The sequence below is a fragment of the Polyodon spathula genome, chromosome 6, assembly GCF_017654505.1.
Source record: "Polyodon spathula isolate WHYD16114869_AA chromosome 6, ASM1765450v1, whole genome shotgun sequence".
Taxonomy (NCBI): Eukaryota; Metazoa; Chordata; class Actinopteri; order Acipenseriformes; family Polyodontidae; genus Polyodon; species Polyodon spathula.
The window spans coordinates 22,846,589-22,867,376 of NC_054539.1; the positions used below are offsets into that span (position 1 = coordinate 22,846,589).

The 20,788-nt window shown below is 37.0% G+C and overlaps 1 protein-coding gene across 1 annotated transcript in view; it reads right to left on the reverse strand.

Moving 5' to 3' along the window:
* The window catches only part of igf2r (insulin-like growth factor 2 receptor), a 62,720-nt gene extending 41,932 nt beyond the window's left edge, over positions 1 to 20,788 (reverse strand). Inside the window, exons 1-14 of the mRNA XM_041252568.1 lie at positions 20,595 to 20,788; positions 14,109 to 14,248; positions 10,747 to 10,871; positions 8,668 to 8,766; positions 8,030 to 8,168; positions 5,861 to 5,972; positions 5,418 to 5,523; positions 5,069 to 5,231; positions 4,453 to 4,642; positions 3,439 to 3,542; positions 3,112 to 3,276; positions 2,424 to 2,564; positions 1,295 to 1,441; positions 674 to 811 (exon numbers count right to left, since the gene is read on the reverse strand). Coding sequence (XP_041108502.1) covers positions 674 to 811; positions 1,295 to 1,441; positions 2,424 to 2,564; positions 3,112 to 3,276; positions 3,439 to 3,542; positions 4,453 to 4,642; positions 5,069 to 5,231; positions 5,418 to 5,523; positions 5,861 to 5,972; positions 8,030 to 8,168; positions 8,668 to 8,766; positions 10,747 to 10,871; positions 14,109 to 14,248; positions 20,595 to 20,731 — 1,906 coding nt within the window. The 5' untranslated portion in view covers positions 20,732 to 20,788. The remainder of the gene's footprint in view (positions 1 to 673; positions 812 to 1,294; positions 1,442 to 2,423; positions 2,565 to 3,111; positions 3,277 to 3,438; positions 3,543 to 4,452; positions 4,643 to 5,068; positions 5,232 to 5,417; positions 5,524 to 5,860; positions 5,973 to 8,029; positions 8,169 to 8,667; positions 8,767 to 10,746; positions 10,872 to 14,108; positions 14,249 to 20,594) is intronic.

Sequence of the window (20,788 nt, forward strand, 5' to 3'; positions counted from 1 at the left end):
GCACCATCAAAAGGATAGGAATTTTGTGAGTTTCTAGGATTCACACAGCTCTGGGTCTAACTCCAAACAGTAAGCTAACAGAGGGCCCATCAGGGCTAGTTAATACATTGTAATATCTACAACTGACTCCAGAAGTAGAGCTCACAGCATAGCAGAACCGTACACCTTTTTTGTTATCCATTTTTGTCTTGAATCTCAAGAGCATTTTAAAAATAGAATTGTTTATAAGTTGAGTTGCACTGGGTCACAGAAAATCGATTCATTTTCATGCTTTTATGCACACCTCTACTGCTGGATTACAAATGCTATGGGTACTGTTAATACGCTTTAAATTCATTAATTGCGGTTTTTTTCCCCCATGAGTAAAATATATTAAAAAAAATGTTTTTTCAAAAAACTCATAACTCTCCGGGGCTTTTCAAAACAGTGTCATTATTATTAAACAGGTGTTTTATTCATAAACATAAGCATTTAATAATTCAAACGATTGTGTAAATCTCTAATCCCTAAATCTCAATAAGTCCTAACAATTTTCTAAACGTAACTGAACTGGGAACAGAGTTACTCATTTCAGATTACTCCAAGGTGGTATAAAATCTAAAGAACTGGTTTTTAGAATATAAAATAATTTAACAAAATAAAAAATAAAAAAATTCAGGAAGTGGTTTCCTACCAGCCTGTGGGTCTGAGACCCTGCAGTTGTCTCCCTGGGTCTTTGACAGGACACAAGCAGCAGCAGTGTGCCACTCAAATTCATACAGACACTCGTTACTGCTTAAACTCTTTAGAATGGGGGCACTTTCCAGATCGCCTTTAAAAACATGCAGATAACAGAAGTCTTTTACTGACACAAATGCTGGATATATAAAATTCGAAGTACTTCACACATACATTGTTTGAGTATGTTTACCAGATTAATTTTTATAAGCCATTATTAATACAAGTATAAACACATAAAATGCTCCACAGAACACTGCAGATATCAACTTCAAATTTCTGCAGCTTTTTGCATGTTTTCCTGCAGATTTGGACTGTCTAGTTATGACTTCCTCAACACAGGTGCTCGGACATTTTCCTGTTAGGGCGTGCTTTGAGCAAGAGTTCTTCTATGTACAAATTAGATTACGATACAGACAGACTGGCTCTAACTAGATAACGCAATTTTATGAACCTAAACATACAAAGTTATAAAAACTAGGCTTCATTACAGTATCTAAAAATAATTGATTTCTAAATCTCTGGAGTTTAGCTTATCCTTCTCCAAACATTTAAGGCGAGATGAGATGTAATTTACCAGGTTTGCAGATCAGCGTGATGACAGTCTGGATTCTTGCTTCACCTCCACATATTTCCCCATCAGAGTAAACAAGCTTAATATTATTCCCATCCTTTTCCGGAGGCGAAACAAACTTGCCCAAATTCGTACGTTTCCCGGTATTATCTAAAATAAAAGTAAAGTTAACGGTGGCTTTCTACAAATATTACATACATACTTGATTGGTAAATTTACAGTAAGCCAATACAGGCCACTCAGAATGAATGCCTTCAGCTGTAACACACATTGAGCTTTCTCATACTTGCAATACAACACAGCCAGTATAAATATGGGACAGCTGGTATATTTAAACAGGCTTTCACAGTATACTGGAACCTGTGTACAGCATGTCACTGAATGGAACACAAAGGAACAGACGGTGTCTTAAAAGATCATAAATATACACTGCACCGTACAGAAAGTTATCAGCAGTGGAACAGCAGTGAAACAACATTGGGAAAAGCTGCCAAGAGAGCACACTATGATCTGCATTTAGAGTTGTGCTAGGCCTTTGGCTCCCGACAGGTACAGTTAGCTGCAAAATACAGTACTCGAAGCACATGAGACTTTAGATTGAAGTAGTTCTACACAATAAAGAATGTTCTAAAAGCAAAACCTGGACTGGCATGTGCATGAGCACCAGCAGTGACTCAGCGCTAGTTAAATCTGTTTATGAACAAACAGCAGGCATCCAGGAGAGATTGTTATATTATTAGGAGCTGCAATTTAACAGTGCTTAATAGCTTGTTTGCAGGCCACCCACATACAACAACATGTCTCCCTGCAAGTTCTAAATACCTCAAGAAATATATATATATATATATATATATATATATATATATATATATATATATATATATATATATATATATATATTATCCAGGTCGGGCCAAACTAATTTATAAGACAAAGAAATAAGACATCATGACTTCTAGTTACTGTTTATATTAGTATGGATGATACAAATATTTTTTTAAATATTTGATCATTTCAGTTTGGTCTATTTGCTTACCAATCAAAACAAAAGACTTTGGGCCTTTATTCCCAAGCACTGCTAATACATTATATATTATGTGGTTATTTGTGCTCAACAACCACATTCACTCACCAACAGCACAGATAGCTGCATCTTCTGGGCAGCCGCTTGCTCCCCCATCCTGAAGTACTCTGTGACACACATTGATATAGAACTGCGTCCGCTCAGCCACACTGCTACCCAGGGCCTCCCAGTTGTGTGCATTGCCTAAATCTGAAAGGACACAGATTTATTTCACCTGTTTTTACCAGAGTCCACAACTGTAACATACTGCACTGCTCTTTAACTGCAGAAAATTAACCTATAGCATTCAATTTCAACATTTATTGACTTCCTTGACAGTCTCAAAAAGAAATACAAAGAACACAAACTGGGGGCCTTCTAACATACTAATAAAAAGATGTACAACATATAAACTGTTTATAGCTTAATCAATTAATTGCAAAGGTTATCTTCAATTTAAATAATTGATTAATCAAAAAGTCTGAAATGAAATAATAATTATTGACTTAAAAAAATAAATAAATAAATAAAAGAAAAAGTCCAGCACTTAAACTTCTTAAAACTGGACTAAAAAGTATGAATGCATTTACCGAGTAGGACACATACTATAAAACTAGCATTTTTGCACACTGGTGAGAAGAGGTAACCACAACCATAACCTTATACCCAATTAATGGTATTGATTTTAAAAGCACAGCGGAGACACATTTAGCTGCAACAACAATAATAATAACAATCATCTTCATCAATGCTGTACCTGAATATCTGCTTAAAGGGGAAAGGTCATAGTGTTTCTTCTTATCAGTGACTCTACATAGAAGGTCTTCCTTTTCTTTAACACAAGCATATTTTGTATCCCAGTTAAAAAAGTAAGTGCAGTCCACCTCGCCAGTAAATACTGGAACTCCTTTGCCATCATTCACTAGAAAACAGAAATGACCAGTTTAGGAATTTGGCATTAATGTTAGGATGAAATGTATACTATGCATTCTGTATATACCGGCTCAGCTGCAACATGAAATGTATACTATGCATTCTGTATATACCGGCTCAGCTGTAATAATTATACATTTGTACATTTTACCTGCTGTTTTGTTGCATTCAAAGTTGATTATTGTCATCCGCTGAAAACCTGAACTACACAAACTTCCTCCTGGATAGATCAGAGTGAGGTCACCATCAGAGTACCTAGCACACAGCGAGGAGGATTAGTAACCAGACCAAAGGCTAATAGATATTATATAGCTAAACACTCATTGAAGGGTGTTCTCAGGATTTACAGGATAAAATGCTGGAACAAATAAATAAAACTAGCATTTATCCTGCAGAGTTAGAATTAAAAAAAATCAGGTTTCTGTGTTTATTTGGGGTCAATAAAGCAAACAAGAATTATTGTTTCTGCTTTTATTGGAAGACCAAGCTTTTGTACAGTTCAAAGTAACATTACAGTTAAAATGTGAGGCTTTAGTTAATTCTTTAAAGTATTAAAGTATGTACAGTATTTATTGAAAGTAGTCCTGGCTAAAATGCAACATTACCTTACTCGCAGAGAGTCTAACTTTTGGAGTAAATTACTCAATGAACCAAAACCTTATCTGGAGCTCTGCTCACAACATCTGAGAATACCATCTAAGTTAAATAAATAAATAAACAATAAATAAATAGAACTACAAGGAAGCATGAATGTTCTGAGAAGTTACACATGATTTCGTATTTGTTTTCATATAGAGTGATGTGCTTCTTTAATCGTAAGTACAAGTACTTAATTTAACACTTTGCTGACCGGTAAATGGGTCCAGGATATATGTATTTAATTACTGTATGTATCTTAATTCATTCACTATGAATCTTAGTTCATGTATTATATGTTTTTTTTAAACATGCCAAATACCCACAAGCACAAAAACAGTAATAAATGATTATTAAGTGCACATATAATGGAAAAATAAAACTTAAACAAATGACTATTATGGAAAATCTGTTGGTATTCCTTCAACAGTGTTGTTAATTTAAAATGTACAATAAAACTTCATAGACATCTGACAGCAACTATTAGAACATACATACTGTATTAAGCACCATTTCAAATCATAAGTACCTGAGAGTTTGGTTTTTAAATCTTCCGGCAATCTTAACGCCCCCATGTACTTTTACTTGACATGACGAAATAAACCCAACCTCATCGTGGCAAACGCCCCCATTTACTGGCCCACACACATTCAGGTAATAGATGTAGTCAGTGGTGCCATCACTCATTGTGGATTCAGCATGGTAGGGTGTATCAGAATCTATAGGAGACATAACAAGTTACAAGAAGCTGCAGAGAATTTACTCATTGCTCCAATAAGCACATCCACCAATTTCCTTTATATATGCGAGTGTCTTCTCATTATTCCTGAGTTTACAGATGCTATTATGTTTCATCATAAATATCTGAGCAACACAGAAAACAGATAGGTAGATCATAGAAAATAATGAATAAATATTTGCTAATGCTAATAAAGCTATGAAGCAGCAATATTAAAAGCTTTACAATATACTGTAGCCTCTTGGTAGGTCAAACATAAGGTGCACACTTTTATTAGTACAGTCTTCAGGTCAATTTTCACCCCACACCTTGTTTGGATAGTTTTTTATTTATTTATTTTTACAATGGACAAAGAGTTAATCAGGCATGCAACCGATATAAAACGTTACTGTAATAGTTTACTTACATGGCTTTAACGTGAGTGGAGTCAGGTCAATAGAGATGTCATGCTGTTCGCTGGTGAACAGGCAGGTATTGCTTTCCAGGTAATCCCTGTGGCAGGCATACTCTGTCACCCAATCAATTTCATACCGGCAGTTTGTTTTAGCCGTTAGTCGGGGATCACTGCCCTAAAGGATCCAAAAGAATATTTTAAAGGAACGCCTTAAGAAACCCACAGAAAAATATATATCAAATCTGAATCATATGCAGTAACAGTTTAATCTGAAATACTTTGAGCATTTTAGTTATTCCGTAATTGTTAAGTAAAGACTATGATTGTATGGTTTGCATAAATAAATAAAATAAAATAGTACCTCCTGCCTTCCTGATGGGCATGTAAATGTAATAGTAACTGCAGGAGTATGCTCCCCACAGAAGTCTGGTTTGTGCTCGTTTTCACCATCATAATGAAGCGTCAGTCTGTCAAAAAAAAAAAAAAAGTACATTAGCTCTAAACCATAACACTTAAAAAGAATGAGTTAGGGAGTTGGACACAAAATGGAGTTAATGACCTAGCTTTGTTTTTTTTTTTGTTTTTTTTTTGGAGGCCTTAGTTTAAAGTAAAATTAGTTTAGGACCCTAAATACTCCTTACTCCACACAAGTTGCCACTGGTTACCTTTCCATACAAAAAAATAAATAATGGGCAAGAAAGGAATGGATATGGGGAGACCAAAGTGCTTCGTGACCCACCAAGAAGGCTCTCTCCCACTGCAGGACTGCGATTAAGGAAAATACAACTCCGGAAAGCACCATACCTTTCTTTATCCACCAGCATCAATGCTGCTTTGGGCCGGCCAACACTAAAGTTTCCTTTGCTCGTTGCCAGAAAAGCAGCGCTACCTTCTGGGAAGCTAGGTGTAGAGCTGTCTGAATTAAAAATGAAATACAGGGAGTTGTTATGATACATTTGACTGTGGAAAATGATAGTATCACCAATTTCTTAATACATTTCTAATGTTTTTCAGGCACATACACTAGCGGCCAAAATAATAGGTTCACCAGCCTTGAAACAGATCCCTGATATTACTGAATAGTTAACTTTATTTTAATGACCAAGACATCAAGAGCAATGGTACCAAAATCAAAAATCAAAATGTCCCACAGGTACAATGGCACCCCAAATATTATCAATGTACTAACAATGCAGAATTACTGTGTGGGACAAATGTCCTTCAATAAACATGTTTCTGCAATGGGGACTATCAAGAATGATATCACATTAAATTTTGTACAAGTAGATTGAAGAGGTCCGAGTAGAATAAAGGAGGCAACGATTCTCCAATCCGCAGTTGTTCTGTTTCACGGGTGGCAGGCGACACCATCATTTTGACTCATAACTGGGTAATTGGCTAACTAAACATATGAGAATAACCATTTCCTTGGTAAATAGAAAACAACACCACCTTTCCTCAGTCTGGTGTCTAGGAGGGAAGAAAATGAGATTTCATACAATTATTTACCACTTAACCTTGTGGTAACCCACACATCTGATTTATAATGTTTTTCAGCAACCGAGAGAAGCACTTATCGGGTATGTAAAGAGTCAGCTCTGCGATTTAAAGATCTTAGCGAGACCTCATCTCTGCTGCCCTCATCTCAACTCTAACAGGAAGCTCTTATTCTGGGCTGGTGCTTTCAGGGATAGACAAATGATCTTTATTTGTGTAAAGGCAGACAGTTATACAGACATAAAGAATACTTGCTACTTGGCTCTAACTCAGGACCTGTCAATACCAAGACATCCCCCTGTGTACAAGGAGCTGTAGGAGCTGTATGTCTTCATCTAGACAATGTGGGGAAGGTATAAAAAAGGCTAACAAGATGCTCGGATACATTGTGAAAAGTGTTGAATTTAAATCAAGGGAAGTAATGTTAAAACTGTACAATGCACTAGTAAGACCTCATCTTGAATATTGTGTGCAGTTCTGGTCACCTCGCTATAAAAAAGATATTGCTGCTCTAGAAAGAGTGCAAAGAAGAGCGACCAGAATTATTCCGGGCTTAAAAGGCATGTCATATGCAGACAGGCTAAAAGAATTGAATCTGTTCAGTCTTGAACAAAGACGACTACGTGGCGACCTAATTCAAGCATTCAAAATTCTAAAAGGTATTGACAGTGTCAACCCAAGGGACTTTTTCGATGTGAAAAAAAGAAACAAGGGCCAGGGGTCAGAAATGGAGATTAGACAAAGGGGCATTCAGAACAGAAAATAGGAGGCACTTTTTTACACAAAGAATTGTGAGGGTCTGGAATCAACTCCCGAGTAATGTTGTTGAAGCTGACACCCTGGGATCCTTCAAGAAGCTGCTTGATGAGATTTTGGGATCAATAAGCTACTAACAACCAAACGAGCAAGATGGGCCGAATGGCCTCCTCTCGTTTGTAAACTTTCTTACGTTCTTATGTTCTTATGAGTAAGAGCCCTTGGCTGGGAAGAAAAAAGATATTAAAAAAAGATATTATGACATGTATCAACGCCAATAAAGAGTAAGCCGTGTAACTCCTGCACCCTAGCCTTTCCAATTTGCTTCATTTGTTCTGTTCAGAAAAACAGGCTTCCACGAAAATAAAATGTCACAAGCCAATCTGGTCACTCTGTTCAGTCAAAATGTAAGACCCTACACTGATTTTACAGAGGGTTTTGCCTTTCACTGTGTAGACCTAAAATGCTGGACTGAGCATCCTAATACTAACAGCCACTATGAAAAAAGGAGGCTGTGTGTGTGTGTGTGTGTGTTTTTTTTTTTTTTTTTTAACAGAATACATTATTTATTATAATAATGTTTGTATGGCCACTAGTTTGTCCTAATCGCTATGAATCCTCTATTAATTTTTTTTGTTTTATTTTTAGAAATGCATATATAGGAACATGTACACATTACTAGACAAAGATACGTATAATGTGTAAAAAATAAAAGCTGACCTATGCCAATGCTTCTGCATATATTGATGAATAAGTCAACATCTTCGTCCGAGTCATCCACCAAGTAGGCGCCCGATAGCTTGATCAGTGGGTTCAAGTCATGCTTTTTTCCATTTTCATCAAATGCATAACAGGGTACCTGAAAATACATTTAGAAAAGTTAGAGACAAGTTAAAGTGAAGCGTACACCAGATGCAGTTTAGCAAGAAGTGCTTCACAGACATACTGCATACTAACATGCAAGACAGAAAGACCAGAAGGCCATAATTTAAAAAAAAAATAATGTTGGTTTGCAGTAACCTGCCAACCCATTATTTTCCCAAATATGCATTTCATGCTCACTTGATAACTTCATAACAGCAACTACTACTCAGAAATGTTTGGACTTCTCAAAGAATGAGTGGGAGCGGCCACAAACTGACAAGCTGGGAGACAAGAGCACAACGAATAAAGATAAAGACCTTAAAATACAATTTACAGTTGCTGGCCAGTGTTTTGTGTGGTACTATACTTGACACACCTATGCTATCTAATAACCCCCTGGTAACCTCATACTGTGTGCAATTCTGTCAACTAACTCATTCACATGCATGTTACTTACCATACAATTATTTGTATACAATGTGAATTTCGCTTACCTCTTTATGTGGTTTGAATAGCTCTTTTTTGCAAGCTACGTAGGTCCTCCATTCAAAATAGTGCACACATTCAGAGACAGTTGTGAATTCAGGTGTTCCCTACAGTAACAGAGCCACAAGTTGATTTAAAAAGACATGTTTGTAATTAAAGAACAGCACATTAACTACTCTGTACAAGGTATATCCTGCCAAGCAGCAAACACAAAATAATACTAATTGTACTGCTCTATTATCTTAATTTTGTATTTTACTGTATTTTATTTACATTTATAGTACAGCACCAACAACTTATTTAATATTATCCTAGTTTATAATAAACAAAAAAAGACTAGAGACAGAGAAGACTGTTTCAAGTTGAAATGGGAGTATCTAATGGCAAAATATAAGGGGAACGTCATATCGGATAAAATAGTTTATAATGGATACTTATTATACTGCAGCATTGGTATGGACAGAGGTTAAAATAATGTAGTAGTATTTTTGACTGGACAACACCAGTAATGTAACTAAGAAAACCAAGGAAGACAGCCGTGTAGCAAACATTAAAATAACTCAAAGTGTACTGTTTCTATATAGCAGAAATTCATAACTCACATGACCTCAATATGGCATCCATACTAGGTCAGTGGTTTTATTCATGGTCACCAACAAATTAAGCATGGAGGTTTATATAACCCTGAAAATACGACACTACTACCTCAAATGGTTTCTGACATATGAGGTTATGACACGGCAGCAGCAGTAGCTTTATAAAACAATATTTTTAATCCAGAAAGCAAAAAGTCGTATCAGCCCAATGTCAACTTGAAAGGGAGTTTTTCATAATCTTGAAAATATGAAGTTGCCAGCTAAAATGGTTTATACGCTATTAGCAGTGGCAGATTTACTAATTAATACAAACTCCTATCACAGGAATGCTTAATAAGGACACAGTGGGCGTATCAGCAATGGCAAAAAGAAGGGAAAGTGCTCGTCACTATTATACTATACCAAGGATGTTAAGGACAGGCTGTTTTTCTGCTGCAACATACTGTAGCTACTGGAATAAGAAACTGTTGCAAGAACTCAGAACAGCAGTCATGCAGCAGAGGACAATCTCCTTCAGGTTTTGTTTTTTTTTTTTATTCAAAAGAATTCATTGCAACTCTGCCAGCTCAATAGTAATTTATACTCCTTCCACACTCTCAAATTCTACTCCTCTCTGCCCAATTAGTCTCTTGCTTGAAACAGTTCAGGGTTTAATTACAAGTCTTAGTTTAGAGCACAAACCACCATATGCTCACAAGCACAAAAGGTCAAATTGACAGCAGGTTTTTACATTTAGCCATTTGTCTCAATTGAAGGAAGTACTGTACGGTCGTTTGCTGCTGGAGGGGATGCAAGATCCTGCTCACAACAATCAGTGTTTGTTTCTGTTTAGTTTGTAAATCCCTTAACCAATAAGACACCTATTACTCCAGGGGAAAAACATTTAATTCCTATGGTCAAGGATACAAGGAGAAAGAAATGCTTCTAGTGTGAAGCACAGTTGTATTTTAAAACAATGGGCCCTTTTTGATAAAAAGCATCTGCCAAATAAATAAATAAATAAATAAACTTGAAAGCTATTTAAACAATATTTGTACAAAGTTTATTTTTTAATGAATAAATCATAATGCAATATTCATGAAACTGTTCGAACAGCTGTTGGCTTCTTTAACGTTAAAGCTTTATTTATTCATCCAAACAGGATAAAAGTTTAATAAAAGTAATTAATTAGTAGCACAATTTATATTTGGAAAATATAGCATTATAAAAGCCCCTGTAATTGTCTGTTGCATAATTCTTATACGCTAGAAAGGTTTAACACAAGACTTCCTGCCCCACACAACTGATGTGACATTTACTGTCAAAGATCACCACAGCTTTACACCGTCAACATATTCAATGCTTGTTACAATGTCTGCACACTGTTTCCACAGAAGTTTAGGTGTGCGTGTGTTGTAAAAAACAAATGTAATTCATGAAATTAGTATACCCAAGGTGGGTGGGGGGGGGGGTTGTCTAGGAGCGTTTCAAACGACCTTTGTGCTGACTTACCATGGTTTTACCACAAAAAAAGCTGATACTACTCTGCATTGTTTTCTTGGAGCTGGGGTCTGTGCATTGCTGTGTGGAATTAAAGCCCAGAAGCTTTCCAGAGGCTGTCTGCAGCGATGACTCACCTGAGGGAACAAGGACAGCACAAAACAGCATATTAAACACAGGCTCTTTAAAAGGGTTCACTGTCTCAATTATGAAAGCATATTTTTAATTTATCTTTGCCCACCACCTTTACTTGTTAAGGGAAGAAATAAATTATATTTGTTATAGCATATTATACAGCCTTTCATTATGTATTACAATTGAGCCATACACATCTCTATACTAATCACAGGTTACACTAAATTAGTTTCTGCACACAAGGAAACTGCTTGTGTTGTTTTTGAAACATGATTTAAAAACTATAACACACTGTAAACTGAAGAGTAAAGTACTAGTTTTAATTTTGTCTGGGGGAACAAAAACATTACACTTGAATTTACTGATGCCATAAGAAACCAGAAAGCGATTAAATTGTTGCAGTGTAATGTTCAAGCAATAACATAATAAAGCAAAAGCTGTTGAAATACTGTGGAATAGGGTGCTGCCTGTCTATATTGCAGTCTGGTAAAGGACAACGGAGAACAGATAGAGTCAACCTCCCAACCCACATAGAATACAGAATAGCCACACTTGTCTACGATTGAGAAAATCTCATCAGCAGATACCAGTGGTTTATAAACATCTTCAATGCCACTAGTAATCAAAAATAATTTAAAATGTTAGTCTCATCAATGTACAGGCCTAATATCTGACTGACTGTACCAGTGCTATAGCACTACAGTTTGTTGTAGAATTTTTTCTTTTTGGAAGGTTGGTTCAATGCCAGGCTTTTATCGACAGTGCCCAGATTAGTTAGCCATCTACAAATATCACAGGTTACAAGACACAGAAAACTGCCAGTTTTCAACACAGTACTCCTTGCAGGTCAATGCGTAACTATAACACAAGGAACAGATCGCTCTGCCACATTCCCCGATATACCTGCAGTCACGCCCCCTTTGGTAGAGAGTGCAATCACATCTCCTCCAATCCATGACTGGCACATCGCCTACCGCAGTAAGGCGCCGACTTCCAGTATTGTTGCTCCGCCCCCTTTTTGGATGGCCGACTTCCAACTGACCCAGGAATGAACTGTCAAACCATCCAGGTCGGGAGGGAGATTGTTGACTAGGATTAATTCGCTCTCTGTCACACCCCACCAGGGCTTCAATTTCAGCACGGGATCGCGTATTTTACAAGTTGTTCCTTTTATCTCTAAGCATTACAGAAACTCAGCACACTGCAGTAAGCAAACAGTTTTTGGGGGAAAAAAAAAAAAGCCCACCGAAGGTTACGCACATATTACTCAAGCACTGTAAAAGCCACCTACCTGATTCATGGCTTGTCCCTTTGCGGTCCATTTATTTAACGCCTATGAGGCGCGTCAGGTCCCATTTATTTTCACATGCGCTGTTTAAAAGTCTTTTTTTTCCCCACAGTAAAACAGGCTTAATAGGCACTGCACATCAACAGGACACACAGTGCTGCATCTCCAGCCCTGCCCCACCCCTTGTTCGTTGTATTTATCACATACCTCTTCACAGTCGTGCACACTGATAAATCCTCTCCTGATCACTCGTTTTATCACCAAACTCAAGGCACTATTTTATTACTGTAACATCTCAAAAATCTCTGCAAATGTCCATGATATTCTACTTCTATGTTCTGTTATGTCTCATAACTCAACAACTAATAAAAGTTGTTTCAAACACCATATGACTTAACCTTGTATTTCAATTGGACAGTACACCGTCATGAATAAACTTTGTATGTCAACATTGATGTCAGTCAACTACCTAGTTGGATTTCAAGTGCTCTCTGCAAGTTTACATTGAGATAAGAGGTTTTTCTTAAAGTTTTTTGCCGTTCCTGAAAAATGTATTAATTTGACATACAAAGATTTGTCACAACACTGACAATATGCAGGGAGACTGAAATGCAAGACATTTTACATTTGTTTTTCTCTCTCGCAATATTTGTTTTAGTTTTTCTGTTTTCTATTTCATTACTGGCACAAGTTCATGGCATTTCGGTTAGGGGTGAAATCTGAACATTACAGTAAATCTACATATTGGCCAGGACAGCATTAAACTTGTACGCACAGTTTTCAGTAACATCTCAGCATACACTGCAGCTCAAATTATGTCTGAAAATACTGCCCCCAAATTGTCATTCTTTGAACATTGATCTGAATTATAAAACATGCTTACAAGACCAGTAAAAAGCTGCCTTAGGCCCAAAAGAACTAATTTCAAAATCAGCACCTCCTTCATCAATCTTCACTCAACACGTACTGCAAGGTGATAAAACTACCTACTAAAATTGTATTCAGCAGTTTTGAAGCAGTGGTGGAAACAGTGAAAAACTAAGTCGCCACTTTGTAGCTTACATGCACAGTAAGTAGAATATTGCAATTTCTTGAATTGTTTTATAAAATTCTGCCAAGCCGTTTTTATGATATCCATGCGACCAACCAATAAATGTGCACATAATCCATTATCCTCAAGAACTTTGCACTAAAGATGAGTCGGATGAATAGTTCACAGCACAACCACAATACTTGATACTCTCAGTACCTCTGCAAATTGCACACTGCAACCTGAAACAGTAAAGTGCCATTATAACATGCACACGCCCTTTAGACAAATATGGAATAGAGTTCCAGCTATTGATCCAGTGGTCTCGATTTGAATAGACAATCATAACAGTCTGTGTGGCTGAACGTGAAACGTGAACGTGTGGCTGAATAAGAAAGCAACAAACTAGTGTTATAAGATAAGAACATGTTGCTTGCTTTTTTTAAATTTTTAAGCATCTTAAAAAGGGACATGCATTAGCTTATTTTTTCCAAGGGTAGCTTAACCTTAGACTGCAGACAAGCAGTTTAAACAGTCTCTGTCATATCAATGTGTCTCTGTATGGCACGGTATAGAAGGTTAAATACTACTACTCAACATCCTGTAACATTTACAGCAGAAAAAACTAATGCAAGATGAGGCAGAGGTCAGGAGCCTTTTAGTGTCAAGGTCAAATGCCATCATCCAGTTCTGTTTGATGCTTAGTTTGAAATAAAAATGGCAACATATTGTTCTCTGCCAGAACATTAAGTTAAGGACTTCATCCATGGATGATGGTATGTACTTTAATTATTACAAGGCTGGGCTGGATTTGTGCTGTCGCTGGGTAATAGATAAGTGGTTCTCTGTGCTCTGATAGGCTGAAACAACATTGAGCATACATACTAAAGCTTAGAGATGATCAGAATAGCCAATACTCACCCACAGACTGGAATGTGTGTGTTGTTACATTGTAGGCACAGATAGCACTTGATTGTCCACAGCGAGTGTCCGCTTGTTGTCCACATAGTTTTATATAATAGTTAACTTTATTATCCGTGTCTACTGCCTCCCATGTAAACCTGAGGAAATAAAGAAACAGAAATGGCTCGGAGAAAGGAATTTATTGTGAAACCTGAAAACTGGTTACCAAACGCGACTGAACATTTTCTAGTTTTAGTTTGGATTTAACTGTACGATAACTGAGTACACAAACTAATACTACAGTATGTATCTTAACTGCCCCCCAATTTGTAAATTTTATCTGCAATATCATCTTTAATTTTGCCATCTGCTTAGGACCCTTTTTTAATAGTGTTTTTTTTTTTGGTTATCTACCCCTGTTCTCTTGAATCTGAATTCAATAATTAGGCCTGCAACCCAAAAGAAGTAACTGAATTGAAGAGCACGGAGTAAAACAAATCAAATATTTTGAATTCGATAAAGGCCTTTTACAATCAGGCACAAGGAAAGGAAGCACTCAAAGCAAACTTGCTGAGCACAGAAGAGGCATCAATTAAACTTTTAGTCCAGAAATAAAGTGTACCTGTAGGTAAATAACAAAGTAAGTTCATATAGCAATGATTCTGCGCTTGTACAAAGACAGTCCAAAACTGTACTCCAAACATAGGTGCGTTAAGCTCAAAATAACAGGTAATTTTTTTTAAAGTCTAATGCTCGCACACCGTGTATCAAATGACACGAAGGTCAAAAAAACATCCAAAGCAGAAATATATTTAATCTCAGTCTCACTCACATGTGGAAAAAAAAAGTGAATAAAGTGCTCAAAAGTTCTAAAATGCAAAATGTAAGAAATAAGCCCCCAAAATTTATAGCATTATATAATATCACACCTCAGTTAATAGACTATGTATTGTTTACTGGCTGTCAATTTAGACTGCTTATAAAAACTCAAAATAACTAATTCTTGAGCTCATAACTGCCTAAAATGTGAACCTTTTCAGTAAGTTACACTGTATAATTGTTAACAGTAAGAAACAAATACTAAAAGCCACAAACATAAAATGTTTCTGTCTAAAAGAACAAAGAACAAAAAGGCATAGCAATAGAATCCACAAAAGCAAACTTCCATATAAAAAAAACTAAAAGGCAACCAATTCAGGTGTTCCACTGCTCGAATAGTAAAGACCAATGCTCCAGAAGTTTAGAACCTATTAGGTTTTTAAATTCATAAACCATAACTCATTTTTTTATCTCACGTAAAAGACTACCTACACAGTATTTTTCTACCGAGTTCCCCGAACTAACTAACTTGTGTATATTGCAAACTTTGCATGCTATGTCCGTGCCAGAACACTAAACTCTAGGAAAAAGAAGAGTTGATTTTACATTTCTTAAAACTGCATCAACATAATTAATATCAAACTTAACTCGAGGGATCTCATTTTTAAACATATTTAATACAATCGGCTAGTAGCAGGGAGATTTAAATTATCGCATTTCTTTCTTGTAGCTATACATCTAGCTACGGTAATTAAATAAATAAATAAATAATACTCTGCCAAGAATTAACAAGCAACCAGGAGACCCTTAAACAGTATTGTAACTACAGAACAGCCAAATAGTGAAACAAACCAATTAAACTTCTGAGCCATTTCTTTCTGTCAGCAGCCGCTAACATCTTTCAAACACAGTTGCTTATGCTTGGGAAGCAGTCAGCAAGAAAGCCTGAAATGGATTCCAGCAAAACATGCAACCCTACACAGGAGGGCACGTGAAAGGGGTGCAACTCAGGTTCAGTCCTTCAGCTTGTGCCATTCCCAGGTCCCCGTTTTCCAGTTCTCCACAGAGGGAACTACAACACAGAATATGCACATGCCAACACTCACACACAATGCAGCTGTTATTAACCAGCTTGATTAAAAAAAAAATTATAATAATCTGAAGTGGGGCTGCCCACGAACAGACACCACTCCCAGGGCCGCGGACAAATAACAGCCACGGATTTTAAAAGCATTCCCTTCCCATTTTGGCAATGTTTTCCAGGCTTTATATTCTTACCTCAGGTGACATCAATGTGTCCTGCCAAAACTCAAAAAATGCAGTTCCTATGCAGCAGGTATTTGGACCCCAACTTACACTATGGAGGTACTGTAGGACTTCAAAATGGCTGATGTGGTGCCCTAATATGTGCGGCACAGAAAGAAGATTTATAGCATAGTGGCAGGACAATAAGGGACTTTTAGCTAGAAAATAAAGACACTTGGATTTAAAAGATTGTATTTTAAATCAGCACTGAAGGAGTAATTCTCATCATGCCTACTTCACCAATTATTGGAGTGATTCTAACTGAAGTAAATGCTAAAAGTAAATGTCTAAACAGCGAGAATATACCAGGGTCTTAAACCTTTTCTTTCACAGATTGACAACACCGTGTAACAATTTTTTTTTTTTTTTTTTTTTTGGTTCCTGGGTAATAAGTGTTATTTCCTAATTGCTTATGCCTCAGAAGTATAGAAAATGGCTATTATTCCCCACAAACTTTGCTTTTGTGACCAGGACAGTGATATTTTGAATGTACCTATTTTCCAGAACATTCCAGATAGATTCAGTGCTGAGTAAACTTGGAGTAACTTCTAGAACTTTCCAGTAATATAAATAGTAGGGGCCTTAAGCCCACCAGTTCAGTTTAGTTCCAGCTGCCTAAGTGGATACATATCTGCATTTTTCTGAGATGGCATCAAGAGGCTGCAATGGTGGCATTCCTGATGGGTCTCCAAGGCGGTTTTACCAAGTTTCCCTGCTATCTTTGCCTTTGGGACAGCTGGGACACCAAGGCGCACTACCTCAGGCGGGACTGGCCACAGCGGACAGAGTTCACTGTGGGGAGGAACAGCGTCAAGTGGGAGCCACTGGTGTACCCCCGGAAGGTGCTGATGCCACCACTGCACATCAAATTGGGCCTTATGAAACAATTTGTCACAGCTCTAGATAAGGAGTCGGCAGCCTTCAATGACCTTCAAGACTTCTTCCCTAAGCTGTCTAAGGCAAAGGTCAAAGCCAGTGTCTTCGTCGGACCACAGATAAAGAAGATCCTAGAGTGCAATGAATTCCCCAAGAAGCTCACTAGTAAGGAGAAAGTGGCTTGGAACAGCTTTGTCGCAGTGGTTCAGGGCTTCCTGGGCAATCACAAGGCCGAAAACTATGTGGAGCTGGTTGAGACTCTAGTGAAGAACTACGGCACAATGGGCTGTAGGATGTCCCTCAAAGTCCATATCCTTGATGCTCATCTTGATAAATTCAAGGAGAACATGGGAGCGTACTCAAAGGAGCAAGGCGATCGCTTCCACCAGGATATACTGGACTTTGAACGCCGCTACCAAGGACAGTATAACGAGAACATGATGGGAGACTACATTTGGGGGCTGATTCGTGAAAGTGATTACAGTATAATCGTAAATCCAGAAAAACTACTCACTTCTAAATCTTCTGTAGTCATTTTTGTATTACTTTAGTATAAATACATGTTAATTTGGATTCATATGTTGTTTTTTTCTGACTTTATGTGAACGAAAAGACCGTTTTCTCTTTGGAAATAGGTAAATTTCAAAATATCACTGTCCTGGTCACAAAAACAAAGTTTGTGGGGAATAATAGCCATTTTCTATACATTTGAGGCATAAGCAATTAGGAAATAACACTCACTACCCAAGAACAAAAATTGTGTTACACAGTGCAATCAAACCCCACATCACATGTTCAGTTTCAGAATTACTCACTAACTGCTGGTAACATTTGGTAAGAAATATGGGTGTCAGAGACAACCGCACAGCAATCCAGAAAGATCGAGAAAACCAGAAATGTGACCATAATGCATGTCATCCACGCGATCACTTATACAATGGAAATTAAATTGACTACAATATATTAAACACAATTAAAAATGAAATAAGAAGATAGAAAAAAGCAAGACATTAAGATAGCATAATTTGAAACCCTGTACTGGTGCAAATGATGTAGATAGTATAATATATGGTTTTGGACTTAACTAAAATATGTTTCACAATCACACACTGTGCCTCTTATGTCAGAGATGGAAATAAGACTCCTATCGCATAGCACTTTGATCCATTCCTGCTTTCACTATGCGTTTAATAGAACACACCTGAACTTGTTACCTATACACTGTGTCCAATCAAGCTTGTAGCAAAACCCTGAATGGGTGAAACTGCTATGCAATAGGAGACTTATTTCTATCCCTGCACACAAAAGCTTTCTCATAGGCACAGAACCTACAGTTCTAGAAAATGTATGTGATATTGAAATACCAAACCATGTGTTACTTAAGAGTAGGCTAACACTGCATTTTTATACAATGACATTTTACTGTGGAATAAACTGCAATGAACAGTAATTCACAAAATATCAGAACACTAGTCATACAGTACAATTTATGTTGAGATAAAAATTAATAACTCCTCAGATGTGTTCCTCATATTATTTCACGTGCTGCTTCTTTGCCAAACAAATTTGGTCTAATTTCCCCAGTTCTACAGTTGATAGGTTATATTTAGGTTCTTCCAAAAGCCCATACTGGAGTTTATTCTGAAGTCAGACAGCAACATTTTCACATGCAGCTATCTTTGTATTCTGAGCCAATTGCAATTAAAATCTACTGGGTTTACTTTCAGCTGCTAGCAAATTTAATTATTCAGCACATATAGAACAACTGAGTATCAGAAACTTCAATACTGTCAAACGCCCCTTGGTTTTCTTGACTATACAATGGAGCAGACTACCATCCCCAACCTGGCTAACCAAGCCACTTGCAATGTTGGAGCACACTGTGTGAAATAAAGCTTTTTAGTTTGTGTGAGGGTTCCTTCACTTTACCTCACTTTCTTGTTTGTACTGAATAATGCTATTGGGAAATAATTTACCAGTGCATGGCAATATATAGCATAACTGTGATTGCTGTTTACAGTGAATATGGGAACCAACTGAAAACAACTCGACTCACTACATAGAAATGGCTGGTTATAAATGGCTCACTTATGAAAGACCTCCATGATTAAGACTGTTGATGCAGGGATGGAAATAAGACCCCCACTTCACAGCAGTTTGATCCATTCCAGGTTTTGCCACTATGAGTTTAATCAGACACACCTGAGCTTGTTACCTACCTATACACTGGATTAAGCTCTTATTAAAACCTGGAACGGGCGAAACTGCTATGCAGTTGGAGCCTTATTTCCATCCCTGTTGATGTGCACCTGACTACAGTAACTGTCCAACTGTTGGACAGACAATAAAATGTAGGGTCAATTTTAGGGTAACAAATTGTTACAAAAGTTTAAAAGAAATGCTATTGGTGTACATTTTATTGAGTGGCTTTAAGTAGGAGTACTAGTCTAAACATGATGTAAGTACAGCATTTAAATTTAGACCCTCAGTGGCCTGTTTTTTTTTTTTTGTTTTGTTTTGTTTTTTTAATCCCTGGTATACATCCTCAAATAAACCAATCATTACTTGCTTCCTTGAGCAGTCTTATTTCTATTTTTTCCCCCACAGAAATAAAACAGTCCAGTGTGTTTTTAATCTACAGCCCCAGATTAAGAATGTGAACAGTATTGTGTTTGAAACAGACGTCTGTTTTACTTACAGCAGTACTCTAGTGTACAAGGAAGGTCAGCCCTTTAGTTTTCTTGCTGAATTTAAAAATATACAGTATAGGACAGAGGATAAAACATTTCATTGATTAAGTCGCACACTACCTAAGAATCCCTACTCCATCAACATAAAGCTGATTTTCGGAACTCTTGTATTGCTGCAAAAAAACTGATATTGTGTATGCCACGTTGATCTTTTAGTCGTTTGCACCTTGTGCCACGGAGAAAATAATAGAAACAACACGTAGCCAACATATTACCTTCAGCGTTCCCACACACGGACACAATATTATCAAGGATAAAAAATACTAAAACAGTATAACGGCAAACGTTCCGCACTTAAGCACTGCCTTGACATTGCCCGCTTCATATGTTTTTCAAATAACGACATACACTAAAGTGCAATTAAAACATTAATAAAAACACTTTGAAGAAAACAGAAATCAAAATCCACTGCTGTCATTTTGGTAAAAAAAAAAAATGTCAGGCTGACCTTATTTGTGTTTATCGTCAGGCATATGTGATAAAAAATGAATAATGGGCATAACTGAATTACCATGTATATTAATGTTGTTACAATATTCATAAAAAAAAAAAATAGAACAAATCAATTAGCATATGGTTCAAGCTTTTGTTCCAATAGTCGTTAAGTTTTCAGTGAAATCTTGCTTGAAATACCATATAATATGTGCTCAGCAGGAGATAAGTCAGGCCTTTGTCATGTGAGTGTTTGAACGGCTTCCCTATCCTGGTTGTCAACAGTACACCCAGTATCAGTTATATTCATGCTATAGCTTACCCACACAAGTCCTGGTACCATGGTTCCACCTGATCCGCTGCCGCCGTGCTGCAAAGCAAGGTTAATAAAGTTATAACAGAGGACAGTCTAGCGATCTGACAGATTAGTGGCGAAATGCTCTTGTTGGTTCTCCCCATAGTTTCTTCCCTGTTCTGCTACAGCTCGCTGTCCGACATGATACAGCAACTACGGCT